Genomic DNA, 20,455 nt, shown 5'->3' with positions numbered 1-20,455 from the left:
ACCAGTTTGATGAAACTTGTCAACAGCTTTGAAACTTGTAACAGTTTTTAAATTTAACTGCAACTGATGGTTGTTTAAGAAGTTCTTAACAAAAGGTTTCTGGAGCAGAGAGACAGGGTGGTTCCATTGTGACTTTTTTTTTTTTTTTTAATTATTTCAGTCATTTTCTTAGAAAATCAACTTCTGAAAATAAAATAAACAAGCAAAAACAAAAAACAAACAAAAAAAAAAACCCCACAAATTCTAGGGCATGCATCCACCTTAAGGACTCAGCCTGTAATTCCTGAAATGACAGAAGGTGCATGATTTTCGATCCCTCCTTGTTTGCTATATATATTTATTGAGTGCATAGTTTTTAACACAAATATGTGAATATGAATTACCTGGAAATAACCTCAAACAGTAAACCACCTTGTTGCTGAATAATATTTTTGCCAGACATTTCTGATGCCCTTACCTGAATCAGAAGATCTCAGAACAATAGATTCCTTCTCCAACAGCCATGCTGGAAGACCACCCTGGGAAAAGAATTGGAACCATTTCAGTGACCACTTTCAGGAAATAAGAGGAAGTTAGTCTATTATCAAAACATATACTGAACTTGCAGATTTATTTTTATATAAGCAAAACAACTATTACTTAAGTTTGCATTGTAGAAAGTCAGTCAGAATATGTTGGTTTTAATACAGTGAACCAGAAGTCTTTTTGAGGATACATCAAGTACCCTTGTCTACTCTAAGACAGAAATCCTTGCATTGTATTTACCCTAGAAACAAAGTAACTGTTACAAAAGGCTGTACCATGTCCCATTCTGCACAGATGTAAGGTCCAGCTCTTAGGATCACCAGCAAGCCAGTTTCACTAGCAAGCTGCAGGAAATGCTCCAGATCTCTGTCACCAGAAAAATCATACACGCCCATCTGGGTTTCATGGTAGTTCCATGGTACATACCTATAAAGAGAGGAGATAATCTGACATTAGGAAAATAATAGAGCCCTATTTCAATGCAGTAATAAAACTGCCAAACAAGCAGATCAACATTTGCCACACTTCTCTCCTACTTCCAGAACGTAGGAAACTGCCACCTCATCACAGAATCTCTCCCAGAAGACGAAAGAAAAAAAATAAAATCTCTTGATTGCAGAGTAATAAAGATATTTGTTATCTACCAACTATTACAAGCACAGTTGTAGCTTACAGCCCATGCAGAACAACCACGAGTTGTCTCTTAGCCCAGCGCTAAGTGGCAGCTGTAGCAGAGGCAGACATTAAAATCAGAGATTGATACAGCCTAGATAAGGATTTGAGAGAACAGGAAAACTCGTTCTCCATGCATTTACTTTTTGCACATAGGTTTGTGATTCCTCTATTAGAAGCGGTGCCGCCGTTCCAGAGTACAAATTTGAGAAAGTGTGTAAAACCGAAACTGTGGTTAGCCAAGCAAAGAGCCTCTCCAGCAACACCTTTGTTGCTTGGGTTTGTTTTCATGTTCAGTGTTAACCTGGTAAGAACTACCCCAACAGGAAAAGAGAATGTAGAAAACATTGCTTTCAATAACAAAGAAAAAACAGGAACCCTCACATGAACACATTTATTTAAATCACTTGTGATCATACTGGAATCAGAAATACATGCAAATGAACAGATTAAAAAAAAGCAATATGATAATGCTTCAGAAATGGTAGTTAGTTTTATTTCCTCACAAATGCCAAACTGCAAATCTCTGTTTGAAAAGCAAAAGCTTAAAATTTGTACGCCAGGATAGAGTCTAAGCAACATATTCAACAGACAGCAAAATGCAGATTTTCCTCCCTCCGCTATATATTTTATTTCTTTGTCAATCTGATGTAACTGCTTCCAAAGTGCTCAATTAACTCACAGAACAAAGCACACACGTATTTGGTGAATATGTAAACCACACTAAAATACATTAATTGTTAATTTGGCTTTGTGTATTTTGCCTGTGTTTCAAGCAGAGAAGCAAGCTGTTCAGAGATGGTTAAAAATCAAAGTAGATAAAGTAAATTACTATTAAAAAAAAAAAACCAACATACCTCAAAAAGGCCAATACAGTAGAGTATCATACTGTGCTTGCTTTCCCTTTTCATTATACCTTTATCCTGATTACCACTGCAGAAATAACTTGAGTTTGCTTTAAGCACTAACAGCTATGTTACTGTCAGAACTATTCTTCTGTATTACATATATGTGGCTCGAGATGATATCTTCCTTACAAAAAAAGAAAGGGAATAGCAGGAAAGAATATTATAGAAAATAACATGCCAATTTAAGTCCAAGCTTAGGAAAGGTACCAGAAAAGCTACAGCATGATTCATGTCATGATGTGATTAAAAGAAGAAACACAACAAACTAGATTTGCCAAGAACAGATATATCTAGTTTCATTCTTTCAAAGTAACACTGGCCTAAACAGCTAGGGGAGAGAAAAAAAAAAAAAAAAAAAAAAGATGATGTCTCTTGACTTAGCAAGGCTTTTGGTAGTGTGATGGATGACATTCCTAGAAGCAAACAAGCAAAAAAAAACCAAAAACAGGTAAGTTGATATAACATTAACAAAGAACAAAAATTAACTGAAGCATAAGAACCATGAATTCTTTGGGCAGGCAGCAGGATATTTTGAGAAATATGCCATGTTTCTTTGTTAAGTCAAGCTATATCCAAAGCTTTTGTTGCCATCTGATTGGCAAAGGTGGGGCAAGTGGAAGTCCATCAGCAATCATGTTCAAGTTTCTACATGTTCGTAATTAATCAGCAACATGGCCTGATATCAACACGAAAATTAAGAGTTATCACTTTCTTCTTCTCCCTTGCAAAGGCAAAGATAAAAATTTAAAATGGACATATGACATTAACAGAATGGCATTAACAGAAGAAAAAAAGGTGTGTAGGTTCTACTGAAATTACCACATGACTACAAATCATCAGCACTGCAAAAGAGACAACTCTATCTGGGTTACATTAACAGGCATGCTTATGCAGCAATTCATTCCCTGAAAAAATACCTCTGTTTGAACTAAATAAAGATGACTTGGTATTAACTTCCCTGTAAGTTTCTCATTGTCTGAAAGAGTGCTACAGAAAGACAATAATTGCTTGTAGTCCTTTCTCCTCAGGCTGCCCCATAAGCTATTCCTACTGATAAGGAAATTATAGGCTCATGTAAGAAAAGCATTCTAACTGTAATTTAGCCACACCTTGAAACCTGTTATTTATAAAAATATGCTCCTTGGAGGGTTTTAGGAACTTATTCTGATGATAAATCTGAACACCTAACATAGTGAGATGGGGATGAGGGTTTCACAAGATCCCTTATAGTCAGAATGGAAAAAAGTTGAAAAGTTCTTCCAGACACAATTTTATGTCCCAAGGTTTGATTTTTTTTTTAATATATATATATTTATATTTTTATATATAAAGCGTCTATCACCTGATTGATAAACATTCTTTGGAACCATTTTGATGGCAGGGGTAAGAACAGGAGTCAGCCTGTCAGTACCTCAGCATTTCTGTTTCCAACCAATTGAAAAAAAAATTAAAATAAAAGCCACAATTTTATGCCTCACAAGGCTAAAAAAAATATATTAGTAAAGAAAGTTAAGAGAAAAATGTATTTGAAATGCTTTCTTATTTGAAATTCATTTCTTAAAAAATGAATGATAATATAAAAGCATCTTTGACTGCTTTAAAAATTCTAATACACTCAAATCCATGAATTTATTTTCTACAGCTAGCAATGACTTCAAATCATTTAACTTCAAAATTATTAGCATTAGCAAAGTATGATTTCTATATGCCACTGTATAAATTGATGGTTCTTACTACTGTAAGAATAATGAACATATAAAGAAATGCCACATTCCTTTTTCAAACTTGAAGCTCAGTATTTTTTCCATATTTGAATAATGAAATTTAATTTCCACTTGCATACAATTCGTAAGCTTTAGCCCATAACCTTCTTTTTCTTTGAAACTTTTTTCTCCTATTTCAGAAATACATCAATGGGCAAAACAACAACAGTTCTGCCACTGCAAAACACAGTATAATTCTCTCCGTAATACTTGTGTTGTGTGTCCCCCCCCCTCCCTTTATAAAATTAAACAGCTTGTACTCCTTCCATAAGTAACAAAATAGCACTTTATACATACTAGTTTAATTACATGAGTTTTAGAAAAAGCAAACTGTGGTTTTTTTTCATGGAACACTAAGTATTGGAAAAAACTTCTAAGATTATCTAATCTAACAGTCTACCCATCATCACCATGCCCACTGCTCACATTGCTCAGTGCCACTTCTACACACTTACTGAACCTCCAGAGCCAATGATTCCACCATCTCCCTGGGCAGCCTATTCCAGTGCCTTACCACTCTTTCGGAGAACAAACGTTTCCTAATATCCAACCTGAACCTAGCCTGGTGCAACTTGAGGCCATTCTCTCTAGTGATATCAGATTCACCTGGGAGAAGAGGCTGACCCCCTCCTCACTCCCCCACCTGCTGCAACCTCCTTTCAAGTGTCTGTAGAGAGCGATCCGGTCTCTTCTGAACCTCCTTTTCTCCAGACTGAACAATCCCAGCTCCTTTAACCATTCCCCATAAAACTTGCGCTATAGACCCTTCACAGCTTCAGTGCCCTTCTCTGGACATGCTCCAAGGTCTCAGAACGTCTTGTCCTTCTTGTAGTGAGGGGCCCAAAACTGAACACAGTACTTGAGATACAGCCTTACTAGAACCAAGTACAAAGGGATGATCATTTACCTACTCCTGCTGGCCACACTAGTTCTGATACAAGCCAGGATGCCATTGGCCTTTCTGGACGCACTGCTGGCTCATGTTCAGCTGGCTGTCAACTAGCACTCCCAGATCCTTTTCTGGCATGTGCATTTTAGGTCACTCTGCCCAAAGCCTGTAGTGTTGCCTGGGATTGTTGCAACTGAAGTCCATGACCTGCCTGGCACTTCATCCTATTGAACCTCTTACAGCTGGCCTCAGCCCATCAATCCAGACAATCCAGTCCCCTCTGTTGAGCCTTCCTACCCTCAAGCAACTCAATACATCTTCCCAACTTGGTGTTATCGGCCAACATACTGAAGGTGCATTCAATCCCCTTGTCTAGATCATCAAGATCCATCTGGTCACCAGCTGGATTTAACTCCATTCACCACCACTCTCTGGGCCCAGCCACTCAGGCAGTTTTTCACACAGCTGTGAGTACATCTGTCCAAGCCATGGGCTGCCAGTTTCTCCAAGAGAATAGTGTGGGAAAGAGTCAAAGGCCTTACTAAAACCTAGTTCAGTCTAGGATACCCACAGCCTTCCTTCATCCACTAGGTGGGTCACTTGGTCATAGAATGAGATGAGGTTGGTCAAGCAGGACCTGCATTTCACTAACTTATGATGGCTAGGCCTAATCACCTGCCTGTCTCTCACATGCTGTGTGCTCACTCTCAAAACGATCTGCTTCAAGACCTTTCCCAATACTAAGGTCAGGCTGGCAGGTTAGTAGTTCCCTGGATCCTCCTTCTACAAGGATGTCTCTCCAGTTATCTGGGACTAGTCTGACCAGAACTGCCAACAAACAATAGAAAGTGGCTTAGCAAACACTTCCACCAGCTCCCTTAGTACCCTCTGGTAGATCCCACCTGGCCCCATAAATCTGTGATAGTCTAGGTGGAGTAGTAGGTTGCTGTTTCCTTCTGAATTATTGGGTTTTATTCTGCTCCCCATCCTAGTCTTCCAGCTCAGAAGGCTGAGAACCCTGCAGATAAGTCATCTGACTGCTAAAGGCAGAAGCAAAGAGGGCACTGAGTACCTCAGCCTTTTCCTCCTGCTTGGTGGTAACGTTCCGTGCTGCATCCCATGAACGACAGAGAATCTCCTTGGTTCTTCTTTTTTAATGCAAAGATATTCTAAACAGCAGTTCTTTCCTACATAGAATTTCTACAGGTGTTTTCCTTTCCTAATAAATACATTTCTTTGAACTTTTAAGTAACTGCTAATTTTTCCAGGAAATTTCTCAATTTCTACAGTCCTGTAAATGTTTAGCTCCATCTAGTGGTTAATTGTTTATCTCCTCCATGATAAAACACAACTTTCAGTTCTACCCGGATGTTTGTGACTGTACCCATTTCTAGTTCACATATCATAGTTCAGTAACTGAAAACAAGGACAATTACAGTTGGGGGACCAGATGTCTCTGCAAGTAGCATGCAGAGGGGAGCAGAGAGGGGGTTCCTAGGCATAATACCTCATCTTCTGGAATGTCACACCACATAATCAAATTTCAATCTGCTATTTGGAAGGGTTAGATGTCAATATTTTCAGCTTTAACGTAAGGTCAGGCTTCCTATAATATTCTCAAATGATCTCATATCCTCTCATATTCTGTTACTGCTTAAAATATTCAGGTCTAGAGGAGGGCAACAAAGATGATCAGAGGGTTGAAGCACCTCTCCATTAAGACAGGCTGAAGGAGCTAGCAGGCTAAGAGAGTTGGGTTTGTTCAGACCATAGAAGAGAAGTCTCTGGGGAGACCTGATTGCGGCCTTTCAGTACCTAAATGGGCCTACAGGAGAGTTGGAGAGGCACTCCCTCTGGTGGAGGTAGGTATGGGACAAGAGCTGTTATAAACTAATAGAGGGTAGATTTACATTAGATGCTGGAAATAAATTCTTTGCAAAGAGGATGATGAGGCAGTGGAACAGGTTGCCCAGAGAAGCTGTGGATGTCCCAGCCCCAGAAGAGTTCAAGACCAGGTAGGATGGAATAACACCAACCACTGAAAGACTTAAAAGGTAGCTCAAACATAGGGCGCCCTATAGCCACATTCTGCCAGAACATCTGGCATTGCTGCTGCCTGTCCCAGAATGATTTCATGCAACTAGTATCTCAGTCTCTTGCTAATACTTTCACTTATCCCCAGAACAGTAAGCAGGAAAAGAAAAAGACAGAAACACAACTAAATAATAATCATTTTATTCAAAATACACAAAATCGCAGCAGAGCTATTTGGAGTAATGTGGAAATTTATAGCTTCATATCAAATAATCAAGAGCTGTACAGCTTGATTATCTGCAAGCACACCCAAAAAAATCTTTATTTTTTTAAGAGAGGGATAGAGAGACATTAGTGTCAAATGGTGAGATTCATGTATTTGATTCTTATAGAATATGCAGGGCTCTGAGGTACCTTTTGTCTGTAAGATACACATTTGAGACCTACTTTCACCATAGCAGAAAAAAAATCCAAAGGTAAGTAGTGTTTGGAGAAAAATATAAATTCCAAACTGTTGTACAGTGGAAAGGAGGTTGTGATAAGCTTTTTTTCCCCTGTAATTAATGATCCACTAGAAACAGCAAAGGCTGCAGCAAGTCACATTTTCTCAAGGAAACACAGCTGTATCCTATCTTTTGTACCTGAACATAAACAGCCTTGAAGACCCTAACACCAAGAGGCCAGTCCTTCCTGTATACCAGAAGTATGCTTTGAATAAAGCACAGGAATAAAAGATCCCAACAAGCAAAAAAATGGGGAAAATGGAAGAGGGAAGAAACCAAAAGTACCACCCCAAACACTCGTGTTAGAGTTTATGAGAGAAGGAAGAAGGAAGCAATGAAAACAAGCAACAGAAAAAAAAACAGAAGGAAGAAACTGCTCGAAAAAACTGGAAAAGAAGTGAGAGCACTGAAGGTGTATGGGGGTTAGCAGTAAGATGAAAATAAATCCAAGAACTAAGGGAAGTATAACATACTTTGGGTCATAGGACTTACAGAGCCACTGTTAGGACCTAGGCTAATCTTCAAACCAGATATCAGATGATATAATTTTCAGGTTTGTTTGAGAGTACCTTTATTGCAGTAAAAAATATTCACATGGGCATTTCCTGCAACTCTGTCCTGAGATTCCTGAGCAAGAGTGTTATTTAATCCAGTCGTTCATTTATGTGGGAAGACAGAATGTGCTTACTTGGTTTAATCAAAATGAAGAAACAAAGTCACCACATTACCACAGCACAGTGAAGTTTTATGAGGAGGGAAAAAAAAAAAAAAGCTACAAGTGAAAAACAAAAAATAAGAAAAAAAACACCCTACCTTCTTTTCCTTCCTTGCCACCTCTCCAGCTCTTCTTCACATACCAACCCTTGCTAATCAAACTACTAAGTGCACAAAGTAGCCCTGAAACTCACAGAGTAAACAAGACACAGATTTTCAGAGAGAAAAAGCAGAGTGCTCCCACTGAACAAACCACCCCAAACAACAGGCTCTGTGCTGCCAAAGCCAACATTGTTCAATGGCCCACAGCAAAAAAGGAGACAGTTTTAAAGACATGCTCCAAGCCCTGTAATGGTTTAAGAAAGAAATAAAACCACGCATGGTAATTGCAACCATCACTTGAAAAGACTGTGCATATTCACTTTTCTGCCACTCCTCTTTCCTTGCCATGAAAGAGAGAGGATGTGGAGTGAAGGTTTGGTAGACACAACTGACTGTTGAGTTTGTTTCTGTTGTTTTTTCTGTTTGTTTGGTGTTTTTTGTTTTTTTAAGTACTGCTCTTATTTCACAGCTATCTCCCTAAATTTAAACACTCCTGGTGAAATAGCTATACATATTTCTACAGCCTCTCCCTAAATTTTCAAGACTTCAGGGCAACACAATCTAAACTGTAATTAAGACTTTACTGTCACCTCTCACCTAGCCTGCCCCTGAACATGAGATTATGATGTCCTTTGGCAGATGACAGGATTATGTGTTTCTTAGTTGCCAAAGTTCACAGTCCAACTATTTGTTTCAGGTCACATTTGCATCCTGGATTGTGAAGCAGTAAGCACTGCTGAATAGCAAAGAAGCAGACTATTAGCTGCTATCATCCCAGACCATGCTAAGGTGGTCACCATGTTCCACTTTTCATTTCAAGAGATTTCTCAGCTACTACTTAAAAACCAAACTATTTAATTTAAAAAGTAACAACAGCAACATTCCCCCATCACTACTTCTTTTGGGTCTCCCAGGACTACAAATAATTTTGAAAATCAGCAGCTACTTACGTTTGAATTGCATCCAGCCCAGCCATCTTCATCTTCAAGAGGCGGTCTTTCCAGTAATACCGGGGCACCCGGGAATAGTGAATGCTGCCAGAGATGTAACGGAAAGGGCGCCCATCCTTGACAAAGCAGTTGCAGCCATAATCAATCCCAAAAGTCCTCTGCGGTATATTCTGCATACAAACAAAAGGAAAGTTTTAAAAGTTATACAATGTAAACTTTTTCTGCTATGAGAGACATGAAGAACAGTCCACCACTACACAAAAAGATACCACGTGTATTCTCCACTTTCAGCAACTGAGTGCATAGTGCTATCTTTACACAGTAACACGTTTTGCAGTGCAAGTGATGACTAATTCGATAGGGGAGATTTACCAATTTGTGGAGTGCCAACACACTTCACTCACTGAGGTTTTGGAAAATACAACTGATTCCCAACTCAGTGTCACACTAGAAACAAAAGCCAATTGGGAGCTTTCGAGGAACAAATACCATGCTCTAAGTGCTCCATGGCACGGGTAGAAGCAGGACTGAACGCTTACTTAGTAGTACATGTATATTGTGCTAGATCAGTCCAAAGAATTCACATATTGATATAAATCAATGAAGATCAGTCATTTTTAGAGACAGTCCTCCTTTCAATACTTTTCCAGCTAAGCACACCTAAAACATTTACCCCACAGCAAATTTAAAAGGAGCAGGAAAATTCAGCAGAAGAATCTGCACCTCTGACACAAAAGAAACATACTTTAACTTCAAGATCACTAGGATTACCCCTTAAGAGCCTAAATTCATTAGTACTCAAACTGCTGGGAACAACAGCAGTACTTCTTTTGTTTCAAGTGACTTGCGAAAAACAAAAAGGACAGGAAGACAGATTTTTATTAAGTGCATGGCACCATGCCTTTAAGAACCTTTAATTTTTATTTTTATAAACCCTACCATCTTGCATCTCACACTTTCATCACATATCTTTGGCAGTTCTGTCTCCAGTACCATTTCTGACCTTTCAGTACAGGTCAGTAGGGATTTATGAAGTGAAAATTAAGGTTAATAACTGTTAATCAGTTAGTTTCCTGTGCCTATCAGAAATATGTCAGAAGTCAAACCAACATAGCCCATATTTCATTGGACAATACACTACTATAAATAAAACACACCTTTTAATAGCATAAATTCAAACCTTTTATAGGGCACTGACTTGTTTTAATCTGGAACAGGTGAACCTTGGCCTACCTCACACAAAGAATGGAGTTTAACAATTAGCAAACTAACTGAATCATAGCATCACCCGGGTTGGAAAAGACCTTAAAGATCATCAAGTCCAACCACAACCCAACCATACCACCCAAACTCTAACAACCCTGCACTAAATCACGTCCCTGAGCACCACATCCAAATGGTTTTTAAACACATGCAAGGATGGTGACTCAACCACCTCCCAGCAGAGCCCATTCCAGTGCTTCACAACCCTTTCTGTAAAGAAGTTTTTCCTGATATCCAACCTAAACTTACCCTGGTGCAGCTTGAGGCCATTTCCCCTCGTCCTGTCACCAGTGAGAAGAGACCAGCCCTGCACTGCTGCAATTACCTTTGAGGTATTTGAAGAGAGCAATAAGGTCTCCCCTCAGCCTCCTTTTCTCCAGAATAAACAGCCCCAGGTCCTTCAGTCTCTCCTCATAGGCCATATTCTCCAAGCCCTTCACTAGCCTTGCTGCCCTTCTTTGGACCTGCTCCAACAGCTCAATGCCCTTTCTGTACTGAGGTGCCCAAAACTGAATGCAGTACATGAGGTGAGGCCTCACCAGCGCTGAGTCCAGGGGCAGGATTCCTTCCCTAGTCCTGCTCACCACACCATTCCAGGATGCCATTGGTCTTCTTGGCCACCCGGGCACACCGCTGGCTCATATTCTGCTGACTGTCCATCAGTACATTACCAAGGTCCCTTTCTGTCAGGCAGCTTTCCAGCCGCTCCTCCCCAAGCCTGTAGGGCTGCCTGGGATTGTTGTGACCAAAATGCATGACCTGACACTTGGCCCTACTGAAACTCATATAGTTTACTTTGGCCCATCGATCCAGTTTATCCAGGTCCCACTTTAGTGCCTTTCAACCTCCCGGCAGATAAACACTTCCTCCCAGTTCGGTACCATCTGCAAACTGACAGAGGGTGCACTCAATCCCCTCATCGAGAACTGATAAAGATACTGAACAGGAGTGGCCCCAGTACCGAGCCCTGGGGAACACCACACATGACTGGCTACCAATTGGATTTAACTCCATTGACCACAACTCCTTGGGCCCAGCCACCCAGCCAGCGTTTCACCCAGCAGAGCATATGCCCATCCAAACCCTGGGCAGTCAGCTTCTCCATGAAGATGTTGTGGGGGACAGTGTCAAAGGCTTTACTGAAGTCCAGATAGATGCTATCGACAGCCTTACCTTCATTCGCTAAGCTGGTCACCCTATTATAGAATGTAATCAAACAGGATCTATCATTCGTAAACCCATGCTGACTGGTCTGATCCCTTGGTTGACCTTTAATTGATCTGTGATTGGATGAAGCCAAAGCGACGAAATCTGAGAGGCAACAGAGATGCCATCATACAACTCAAGGTGTCCCCCAACTGCACAAGAGCCAACCACTACCACACTATCACTGTATGCCCAAATGTTAAGTAGGGACCAACAGACTATAAAGTTTTGAAGAACTTTCCCATGCAAGCACTTTTTTGCTGTTACCTGGTGAACAATTTCACTGTAAATCTGTACTACAGAAAAAGTGAAGTGAAAGGAATAAGTGACGTGCAATAGGCAGGTGTGAGCACAAGGGTGCAAACATCAAGACTCCTGACCAATAGCTGGACAACACTGCCAACCAAGAGTATATTCTTTATGCAACCGGACAGAATAAAGGAGTCAGTTTAATGTGTCACAGACCAAAAGGACAGGAGTACAAATAAAGGATAGGGTACAGAATAAAAAACAAACAAAAGAAACCACCTACATTGCTAAAATCTGGAGGAAGAAATTACTGAGTAAACCTGCCTAACCCTAGACTGTCATTAAAAGGAGCAACTCAGTGTGATAACAGAACAAACATTAGAGGACTACAGACTCCAGGGAGGAGATAACTACAGTGTGTTGCAACTGCGATAAAGTCACAGTCCTCACAGTAAACCTGAAATAAAGTTGTAGAAAGCATCTTACATGCACACTGCATTCTGCAAACAGCAAACAAATGAAAGTGCTTGTTTCACACACAACAACAGAAAACATACAGTCCTGGGCTGGCAGGGCAAGAACTGGAAGACTGAAGGGAGTGTAAAGAATCACACATGATGGCTGCATGTGATTTCCTAAATATATACAGTGTTTTCAGTTTCACCTTCCAAATAGAACTAGCTAAGTCCTGGAAGTAAAGAAGGATGATTCCAGCAGCTGCTCCCCTATGAGATAGAATTCTAACCCCCTTACTCACACTATCCACAACAGGGGCCTTTGGCAAAGACACTTCAGTGCTGAGACACTGCACAATGAACCCACAGCTCCATTTTCAGGGCACAGACATTTCTGGCAGCAAAAGAGGGATTTCTTAAAACAGAGAAAAGAAAGTATTCATTATGAAAGTGGTCACTGATTCAGTTACCATTTAAAGTTGCAAATGTAACTGTAAACCACCTTCCTTATAAGTATATAATATGAAAATATTATAATAAATATATACATGGTATGATATGCTGGAGGCAGGGGGAAAGCTTCCCTGATACTTATTCTGATTTAACTCATTTATTGCCCACTGTAAACAGACTTCCCTTCATAATCATGCAGGACTTCTCTATTGTCTGCACACAACTCTAGCTCCTCCTTACAGCTAGTGCAGGGCTCATGACAAAAACAGATGACCATCAATTTGTCTGACTTGGTCAAAATTCATGGTTGTGGATATACAGAAGAATATTTGGAATATTCTTCTGATAATATTCTGATATACAGAAGAATATTACCTGTTTGTTCATAGCAGATGGGGCAGCAAAGCTTCCACTTTGGTAAGCAAACTACTGACTACTAACTGTTTTGGATCTTTATACCAAACCATAGTACCAGCCAGACAAAAATTCAAGCCCTCAGAGGCAATGATATAAGGCTGCATCTTATACACACATGTGCAAAACAGAGGAACCAGAGCATTTGTCCTTGCTTAAATCAAGTACTTAGTTTTGCAACCTTAATGCTCTTCCCATGTTTTCTAATGTGTACTTCTCTCAACTTAGGAAAAAAAAATAAATCATAGTTCTGGCACGTCAATCTATCAGCCATTTAACAGATCCTAGAATCTCTCATTCTTCAAATTGGTAGAACAGTGGAGGTTTTTTTCCCTCCTTATTTGGAAAAGTCAGTAACGTGAAATATAAATCCTCAGCAAACCCCTCCACATGTGACTATGTCTAGCATCTCTAATAATGACCATGCAAAACCAGAATAGCTCTTCCAGGGCTTTTTCTCCACCCAACAAGTGCATGCATCAAAACTGAGAACCACAAACCACTCCTGCTGCTCGCTTGCCATGAAAACCCAGCACAACACACCCCCCAAAAAAACTAAACCTAACAACTCTACTCTTTCTCTACCATTACAGTGGATCTTTTCTCTGCCTCTCATCCCCTTCAGCACATACACCTTCATAAAAGCAGGCACTGGGCAAGCTTAACAGTGACTTTACCTTTACCACTTTCATCTATGCCTCATTTAGCAGTGAGGGTGTCAGATTTTCCAAAACTAAGTCAGATTTACAGTCAGTTGTTTTTTGCTGGCAAAAACAGAATGAGCGTGTTAAAATTCTTCAGTGTGAACTGCTACAAGAAATACCAGTACAAAATAAATGGGCATTAAAGGCATTTTTCTTGCTAATTAAATAAAGTTTTATTAAATTCCAACATTTAAAGCATTTATTATACAACAATTTACATATTTCCAAATCCACTTTCCACGGATCATATACCGTAATTAATATTATTCTGGTTTTATTCTGGCAGTGATTAACTCTGCCCCCACCCAATGCCCCAAATGAACTGGCCTACTGTAGGATGAAATATATATTCATTTAGTTAAGTTCTACAAATCAAATACATTCCACACACACAAAAATTACAACAGAATTTAAAAAATACAAAATAAGCAGCAAAGTTTGGGTTTGTTTTTTTCCATTTGAAATACTGAACACAGGTCTAAATCACACACACCGAAGTCAAATTGGAACATGCATACAGAAATCCTTGAAGGGCAATTAGGGATTTCTGTCTGAGAAATATTAGAAAGGGTTAATTCCTCATGCTACTGAAACTAAGACTGATCTAGGATACATCCCATATGTAATTAAAATAAAAAGACTAAAATAATGGGAGTGGGCTTTGAAGTGTTTTTTGGCACAGAAATAAACATTTTAAATGGTACTTATCATCAAGTAACCAAACTTTCAAAAGCAATTAAAGAAAACCAAACAAGAACTAAATTATACTGGCAGAACTCAATGCATTTCTGAAATGATAATATGACCATATCTGCTCCTGAGAGGATACATGGAGGAGTACACACACACAAGTTACCTTTGCACCTTGGTGACAGCAGGACTGGTGCAGATAGGTCCACAACGGGCACAACGAAGAGAGAAATAAAAAGCAGGGAAAACAAAATAAAAATCAGACTAGCAGCAACTCATTGGGAGAGCACCTAAAGACAGACCTACAAAAGCTTCCTGTTAAGGCAACCAGCAATTAGTCTTCTTAGCCCAGTAAAACTTAAATGAAAATCTGTACACCAGGACTGCTGGTCTAGAGGGAACATCCTACATTGCAGAATACAGAGCAGAGCTTTTAAATGAAGGCATTTAGATAAACAGACAGAGGGTTACAGGCTATCAAGGTTCTCTCTACATAAGACCATTTTACACGATCCCACTGATGGAAAGAATCCTGAAAGACAGAGCATGGGCAGGGGGAAGTATTAAATATATGTGAAAGCTTCTGAAAACTTAAACAGATACTGTTGCATGAAGAAAAAAACCTGCAAAGTTATAGGTGCTGGGAAACAGAATGATCTGGTCTAACAAATAGAAGATCCTAGCAAGTTGGGCGAGTTCTGCTTTCAGACTAAAAGATGACTGACTGCCCCAGCTTCTCCATCAAGCTTCCAGTGCACAATACATTTGCTAGCGTGCTCTTAACAGTGTTTCTCAACATTCTTGTGAGTAAAAATGCAAGACTTTCACAGGGAAGAAGGGGACACAAAAGTAGGTCAGTAGTTAGCTCAGTGTTGGAGGGCTCAAGGTGATGAATGAAGTGAGACTTCAAAATTTCACATACAGAACTTCTCATATTTACAAAGCCTATGACACTCATCAAATATACCTCAGACACACCTCCAACGAAATGAAAACAACTGCTGAAGGGTAAAGCAGAAGTGTGTCTGGCTCAGGACCACACAGGAACACAGGAAAACACTGAAAACCACAGTTCTGGTCCTGCCATCCTCAGCAATGAACACTTTTGACCCATGGCACATAGGTCTGCCCAAGAGAAAGCCAAATATCAGAGAGCAGAGTGAGTGACTCCCTGTGACTACAGCCAGAGATGCCAGTCTCTGCTGCTGTGGCGTTTCACAGAGCTGCACCAAAGAGGAAGGGGAGGAAAGGAGGTTGTACAGAAGAAAACTGGTTCATCAGCTGCAACGTACTCATATTCATTTGCATCCTACCTTTCTTGTACGAGCTATGAAAACAAGAATGTTTATATTAAGATTTTCTGATCTCTCATATTCCCCAAAGTGATTTTAGTTTGTGTTAAGCTCGTCTAGGAAAGATGGAGAGAAAATTCCTCGTTATCCTGTAGCAGTTGGTTATTTTGCTATGTGCCTATCAGACAACCAGGCCACTGATTTGCTAATATTATCAAAGAAATGACCTGCAGAAGCCTTTAGTCTTCTTAAAGAAGACACCACTTACTTGAAATATTAAAACCTTACAACGTTCAAGCTTTAACTCATTGAATCTTATCTGCATATTTTTCAAATAACATTCCCATACTCTCACAAAAGAAATTAAGTATATAAAAAAAAAAACAAACCAAAAACACTGAACAAAAAGGAAAAAAAGAGACAGAATACCTCAGCTTTTGACTTTATGCTTTACAACAGAAAGCAGTGAATGCTCAAATAGCAACAGAAATGATGCCAATTAAGATATTATTTTTCATTTGCTTTTATTACCGCTGCTTTCAGAAAGTAATTACTAAATGCCCAACTATTCTAGGGAAAATGCCTGCAGAAAGACAACTACTTTCATCTTAAATATCAGTTTCCCTCAACTTCTCAAGTGGAAGAAAGCCTGAATTTCAGAAAATAATGTTGGCACCTCCCTGCACTGGTGAGCAGTGCAGACTGGTACACCCACAGCATGCTACAGACAAAGTGGGACAAAGACAATCAAATAAAAATGAAATTGTTCCTTTCCCATAACTTTTTTAGCATAAGACTTCTGGAATTTAGATATTCAGAGGACACTCTGTGGCCCTTCTGCAAAACACGCGTGTGTCATTTCACTGCAAGAGATCAGAATTTCACCAGTCTGAGATTGGGTAAGGTGACTGCCTAATGTGTAATCAACAGAGAATCAAGAAGCAGCTGTAGGACACACAATAAACATGCACAGAACATGCATCATCTCTGTGACTGCGTTATCTTTAAATGCAGAGTGTCAATAATAGTGAACTCAAAGAAGGAATTTCTTGAGTATTTTTACACACCCTCTGATTTGTTTCATAGCTGAAGATATACAGTGTTTTCTCCTCAGATTTAACAGAATCTGCTTAAGTCCATCCTACTACGTTCTTATTGCTTTCCTGAAAAAGCATTTTCTTTCAGAGCAAAAAAGCCAATGTACTGACTAAAAAGGATGGCAAAAATCCATGAAATGGGAAACTCCTCAAGGAGAACGTAGAATTATCTCTGTTATTTCAGCTCTGCTGCCCAATCTCATGGGTATTCCAAAGTACATCGTCCCTGGGCTGACGTAGACAAAGGTGTTCTGCCCAACTTTGTACAAGCCAACAAAGAAAGGATTCAGAAAATAAGCTCCAGCATTTAGTGGGAACATCTGCCCTCCGTGAGTATGACCAGAGAGAATTAAATTTATTTCTGGTCTCTCCTGAAGGGCCCACTTTGCAGCCATCGGCTGATGAGCTAGCAGCACTATTGCATGCTCACTGCTACAACCTCTAAGAGCTTTTTTTAAATCCATGCCATGCCCTGAGTAACGTAATACATCTGCCTCAATATCATCAACACCAGCCAGGCAGAACCAGTCATCAGTGCTCTCCGGTGAAACAATCTTCACGTTCTCATTATGGAGTGGCCGAATGTTAAAAGATTTTAACAGCTCAAACCAGTTGCTAACATCTGATGTGTAGTATTCATGGTTTCCCGTGACAAAGTACGTTCCCAGAGGAGAATGAAGCTCTCCAAGAGGCTCAACAGCAGGCCGTATGATCTCTGCCTCGGAGTCAGTCAGGTCCCCAACGATCACTGTGATATCTGGTTTCAAAGCCTTAACCATGCGCACGATCATGGCAAGCTTGGTCTTCCCAACCGTAGGTCCCAGATGGATATCCGAAAGCAAGACCACTTTTAAGTTGTTCATTGTTGAGGGCAGCTTGTGAACTGGAATCTCCACTCTATTCACAGTAGGAGGCTGGGAAGCATTTAGCAGCCCAATGACAGTCAGTACAGCAGTCAGCATGACTGCCAAAACCGGCTTTGCTGCTGTTCTGCTGCTCTTACCACTGCTGTTTGCCTTAATACCTCTCCCAACAAAGAACTTGTAAGCTTGTTCTACCGAGCCTAGAGCAAAGAGGAAGAAGATAAGAATAATATAGGCCCCCAGGCAAGTGTAGGCAGCTAAAGAAAAGAAATAGGGCTCTTCTGCAACAAGAAATAGCAACGTAAAGAAACTTGAGTGAGCCAAAGCTAGAAACATGAAGACGGCTATCTTCCATGGCATGAAAAAGAAGGAGCTGGCAGCTGAAGACCTGGAAAACATGGTGACTGTGCTTTTCCAAACATGAAGAGATCCTATAAGCATCAGCGTGTTAGCAAACAGTGCCATCTGCAGCCTCAGAAGCCAATGCCGCGTCCTGAGCTCCAGTTGTTGTGCCAGATAACTCCGTGATAACATCATGGAGAAGAAAACCACTCCTGCAGCCACTGCAGCCTTTGCCTCAAGGGGCAGTTGCTTGAAGGAGATCATCTTTGTTTCCTGTCCGTTCTGTTCTGTAGGAGTCTCCAGCAGGCAATTATGTGGTTATGAAGGGATGCCTTGGGTCAATGCAGCCTGCAACCAGGAACCAGTATCAGCCGTTTTAAAATATTACAAACATTCCCTTTTTCCCAGACTGCAATAAGGGACTGTAATTCTGCACATACTACCAGGATACTGGGTCATACAGAATCACTACCATAATGTCAGGAAGGAAATTTCCTCATGCTGGATAAATAATGAACTGAGAACACTCAATCCTGACATTCTGCTTCCAAGTTCTCTGCCTGCTTCCCTCAATGATTCTTCCCCTTTTCTTTCCTTGAACGTATTCTCTCTCCACTATGACTTCCTTACAGCACTTGGCAATAGATCACAACACTGATGCAACGACCTCTGGAAACAATCATTAAATTATTGGCAAACAATCATTATAGTATTCTACAAGCATGACTAAGCTGTTTCTGCTACTAGCGTATGCTTTTTCTATTCTTTTTCACAAGCAGTTGGCACCATCCCAAAAGCAGGTATTACGATATATCCTTCTTAGTGAACACAAAACTCTATAAACTTATACATCAGCAGTGGGATGCCCACAGAATGGCTACGAGATGCAGCTGTGATCCTAGAATAATGGAACACTATGGACGTGGAAACATCCTTGCCTCCACTCGTGAATAAGAGCTCTCTCAAACTTGGTAGGGCCAGTGAAACTCACATTGTGTTTTGTTACTCACTTCCTGCTCACTCCTGTAACATGCAGAGTTCCTAAGACTTGACACCTATTTCAGCATACCCTGGCCTAACAGGATGCAATTAAATTGAAATGGGATTTAAACATCATGTACTGTGTTCCTTTGGAAGGAGGGTACTAAGATAATACAGTTCTGCTGCCAGACAGAAAACAGCTAAGCAACCGTTCTGTATAAATTCTACTGGAATTCCCCATTTTAATCTGTATTTCGTCCAGAGTATATAGTGTTTCTACTACTGCATAGTTCATGTATTTCTATTTAAAATAAATACAGTTTTATTTTAACCACAGGTGATAGGTGTTTGGATGGTCTTTTGTACTATACAATACTGACCGAGTCTGAGATATCAAAAAAACCCGATTTAAAGCCACACAGGAACACACACTGTTTCAAAACACTTCCTGTATTTTGGTCTCCATTTAACTAGAAAAAAAGAAAGCAATCACTATCACCAAAAATACCTCAGAACTAGGGCAGAAGAACAGTCTTGTAAGATTACACAGAGAGCTAGAGACCAGATGTCTACAAACCTAAGTTTGCCATGATGCTTATGTGTATCCCCTAACTGAAAGGGATGTTAGCATCTCTGTTTTGACAGGTCTCTGCTATGTTTTGAAGACTAAATCAAGCTTTACAAAGACCCCTTCTTTCATTGGTTGTTCACTGAAATACAGGTTAAGAAAGAAAATGTGCTGCAGCTCTCAATTCCTCCAGGCCTCTCAGCTATTACAACACTGTCCTTAAAAAATATAATGCTGTTTTACACAAATGCCTCAACAGAAGATAAAGCTAGTGAGATAAGAAATGCCCAACTGGTTCAAGTCCACAGACCTCTTAGACTCCAGGCCATATTCAGCCTGGACAACAGCAATAAGAAAGGTCTGTAGGAATAATGTAACTGTGGCCACTGCCTGTGTGCTGTTCCTCTCCTACTTCTGCAGCAGACAGAACTGTTACATTAGGGACGTACCAAGGCACACCCTCTGCCTTGTCCTTTATATACATTACTTATGAACCTGATGTATATTGTCTAATCCTTCTTGTTGGAATCTGTTTGCTTCTACAACCTCCTGTAGCAACAGATTACTAAAATTCACTGTATATTTTTATAGCATTTTATCTACTTTAAACTAATCTACTAATCTCAGACCATTAATTTGGTGTCAGCTCCCCCTCATCCATTACCTTCACAACCTCATAACACTCAGTCATAAACCCACCCCCCTCAGTGACCATAATTACTGTCACCGAACTCCCTCGGATAAATATGCTGCTTTTCGTATAGCTTTAGCCATCTGCACGTCACACAATTAACAAAAATTAACATAAGAGCACATTT

At 40.1% G+C, this 20,455-nt stretch overlaps 2 protein-coding genes across 2 annotated transcripts in view; both read right to left on the bottom strand.

The window, feature by feature from the left end:
* The window catches only part of GLB1 (galactosidase beta 1), a gene marked incomplete at both ends in the record, with an annotated part of 43,315 nt that overhangs the window by 22,158 nt on the left and 702 nt on the right, over window positions 1-20,455 (bottom strand). Inside the window, 3 exons of the mRNA XM_079538037.1 lie at window positions 458-518; window positions 801-951; window positions 9,061-9,230. Of these exons, the coding sequence (XP_079394163.1) occupies window positions 458-518; window positions 801-951; window positions 9,061-9,230 (382 nt within the window). The remainder of the gene's footprint in view (window positions 1-457; window positions 519-800; window positions 952-9,060; window positions 9,231-20,455) is intronic.
* On the bottom strand, window positions 17,033-18,352 carry TMPPE (transmembrane protein with metallophosphoesterase domain; the record flags this gene model as incomplete). Its single annotated transcript, XM_079538622.1, has 1 exon — window positions 17,033-18,352. One exon carries the CDS (start codon window positions 18,350-18,352, stop codon window positions 17,033-17,035), a length of 1,320 nt encoding a protein of 439 aa, XP_079394748.1.

Source organism: Tetrao urogallus (assembly GCF_951394365.1).
Source record: "Tetrao urogallus genome assembly, chromosome: 7".
NCBI lineage: Eukaryota > Metazoa > Chordata > Aves > Galliformes > Phasianidae > Tetrao > Tetrao urogallus.
The sequence above is the reverse complement of the archived record's forward strand: the minus strand, read 5'-3'. Positions and strand labels throughout refer to the sequence as shown.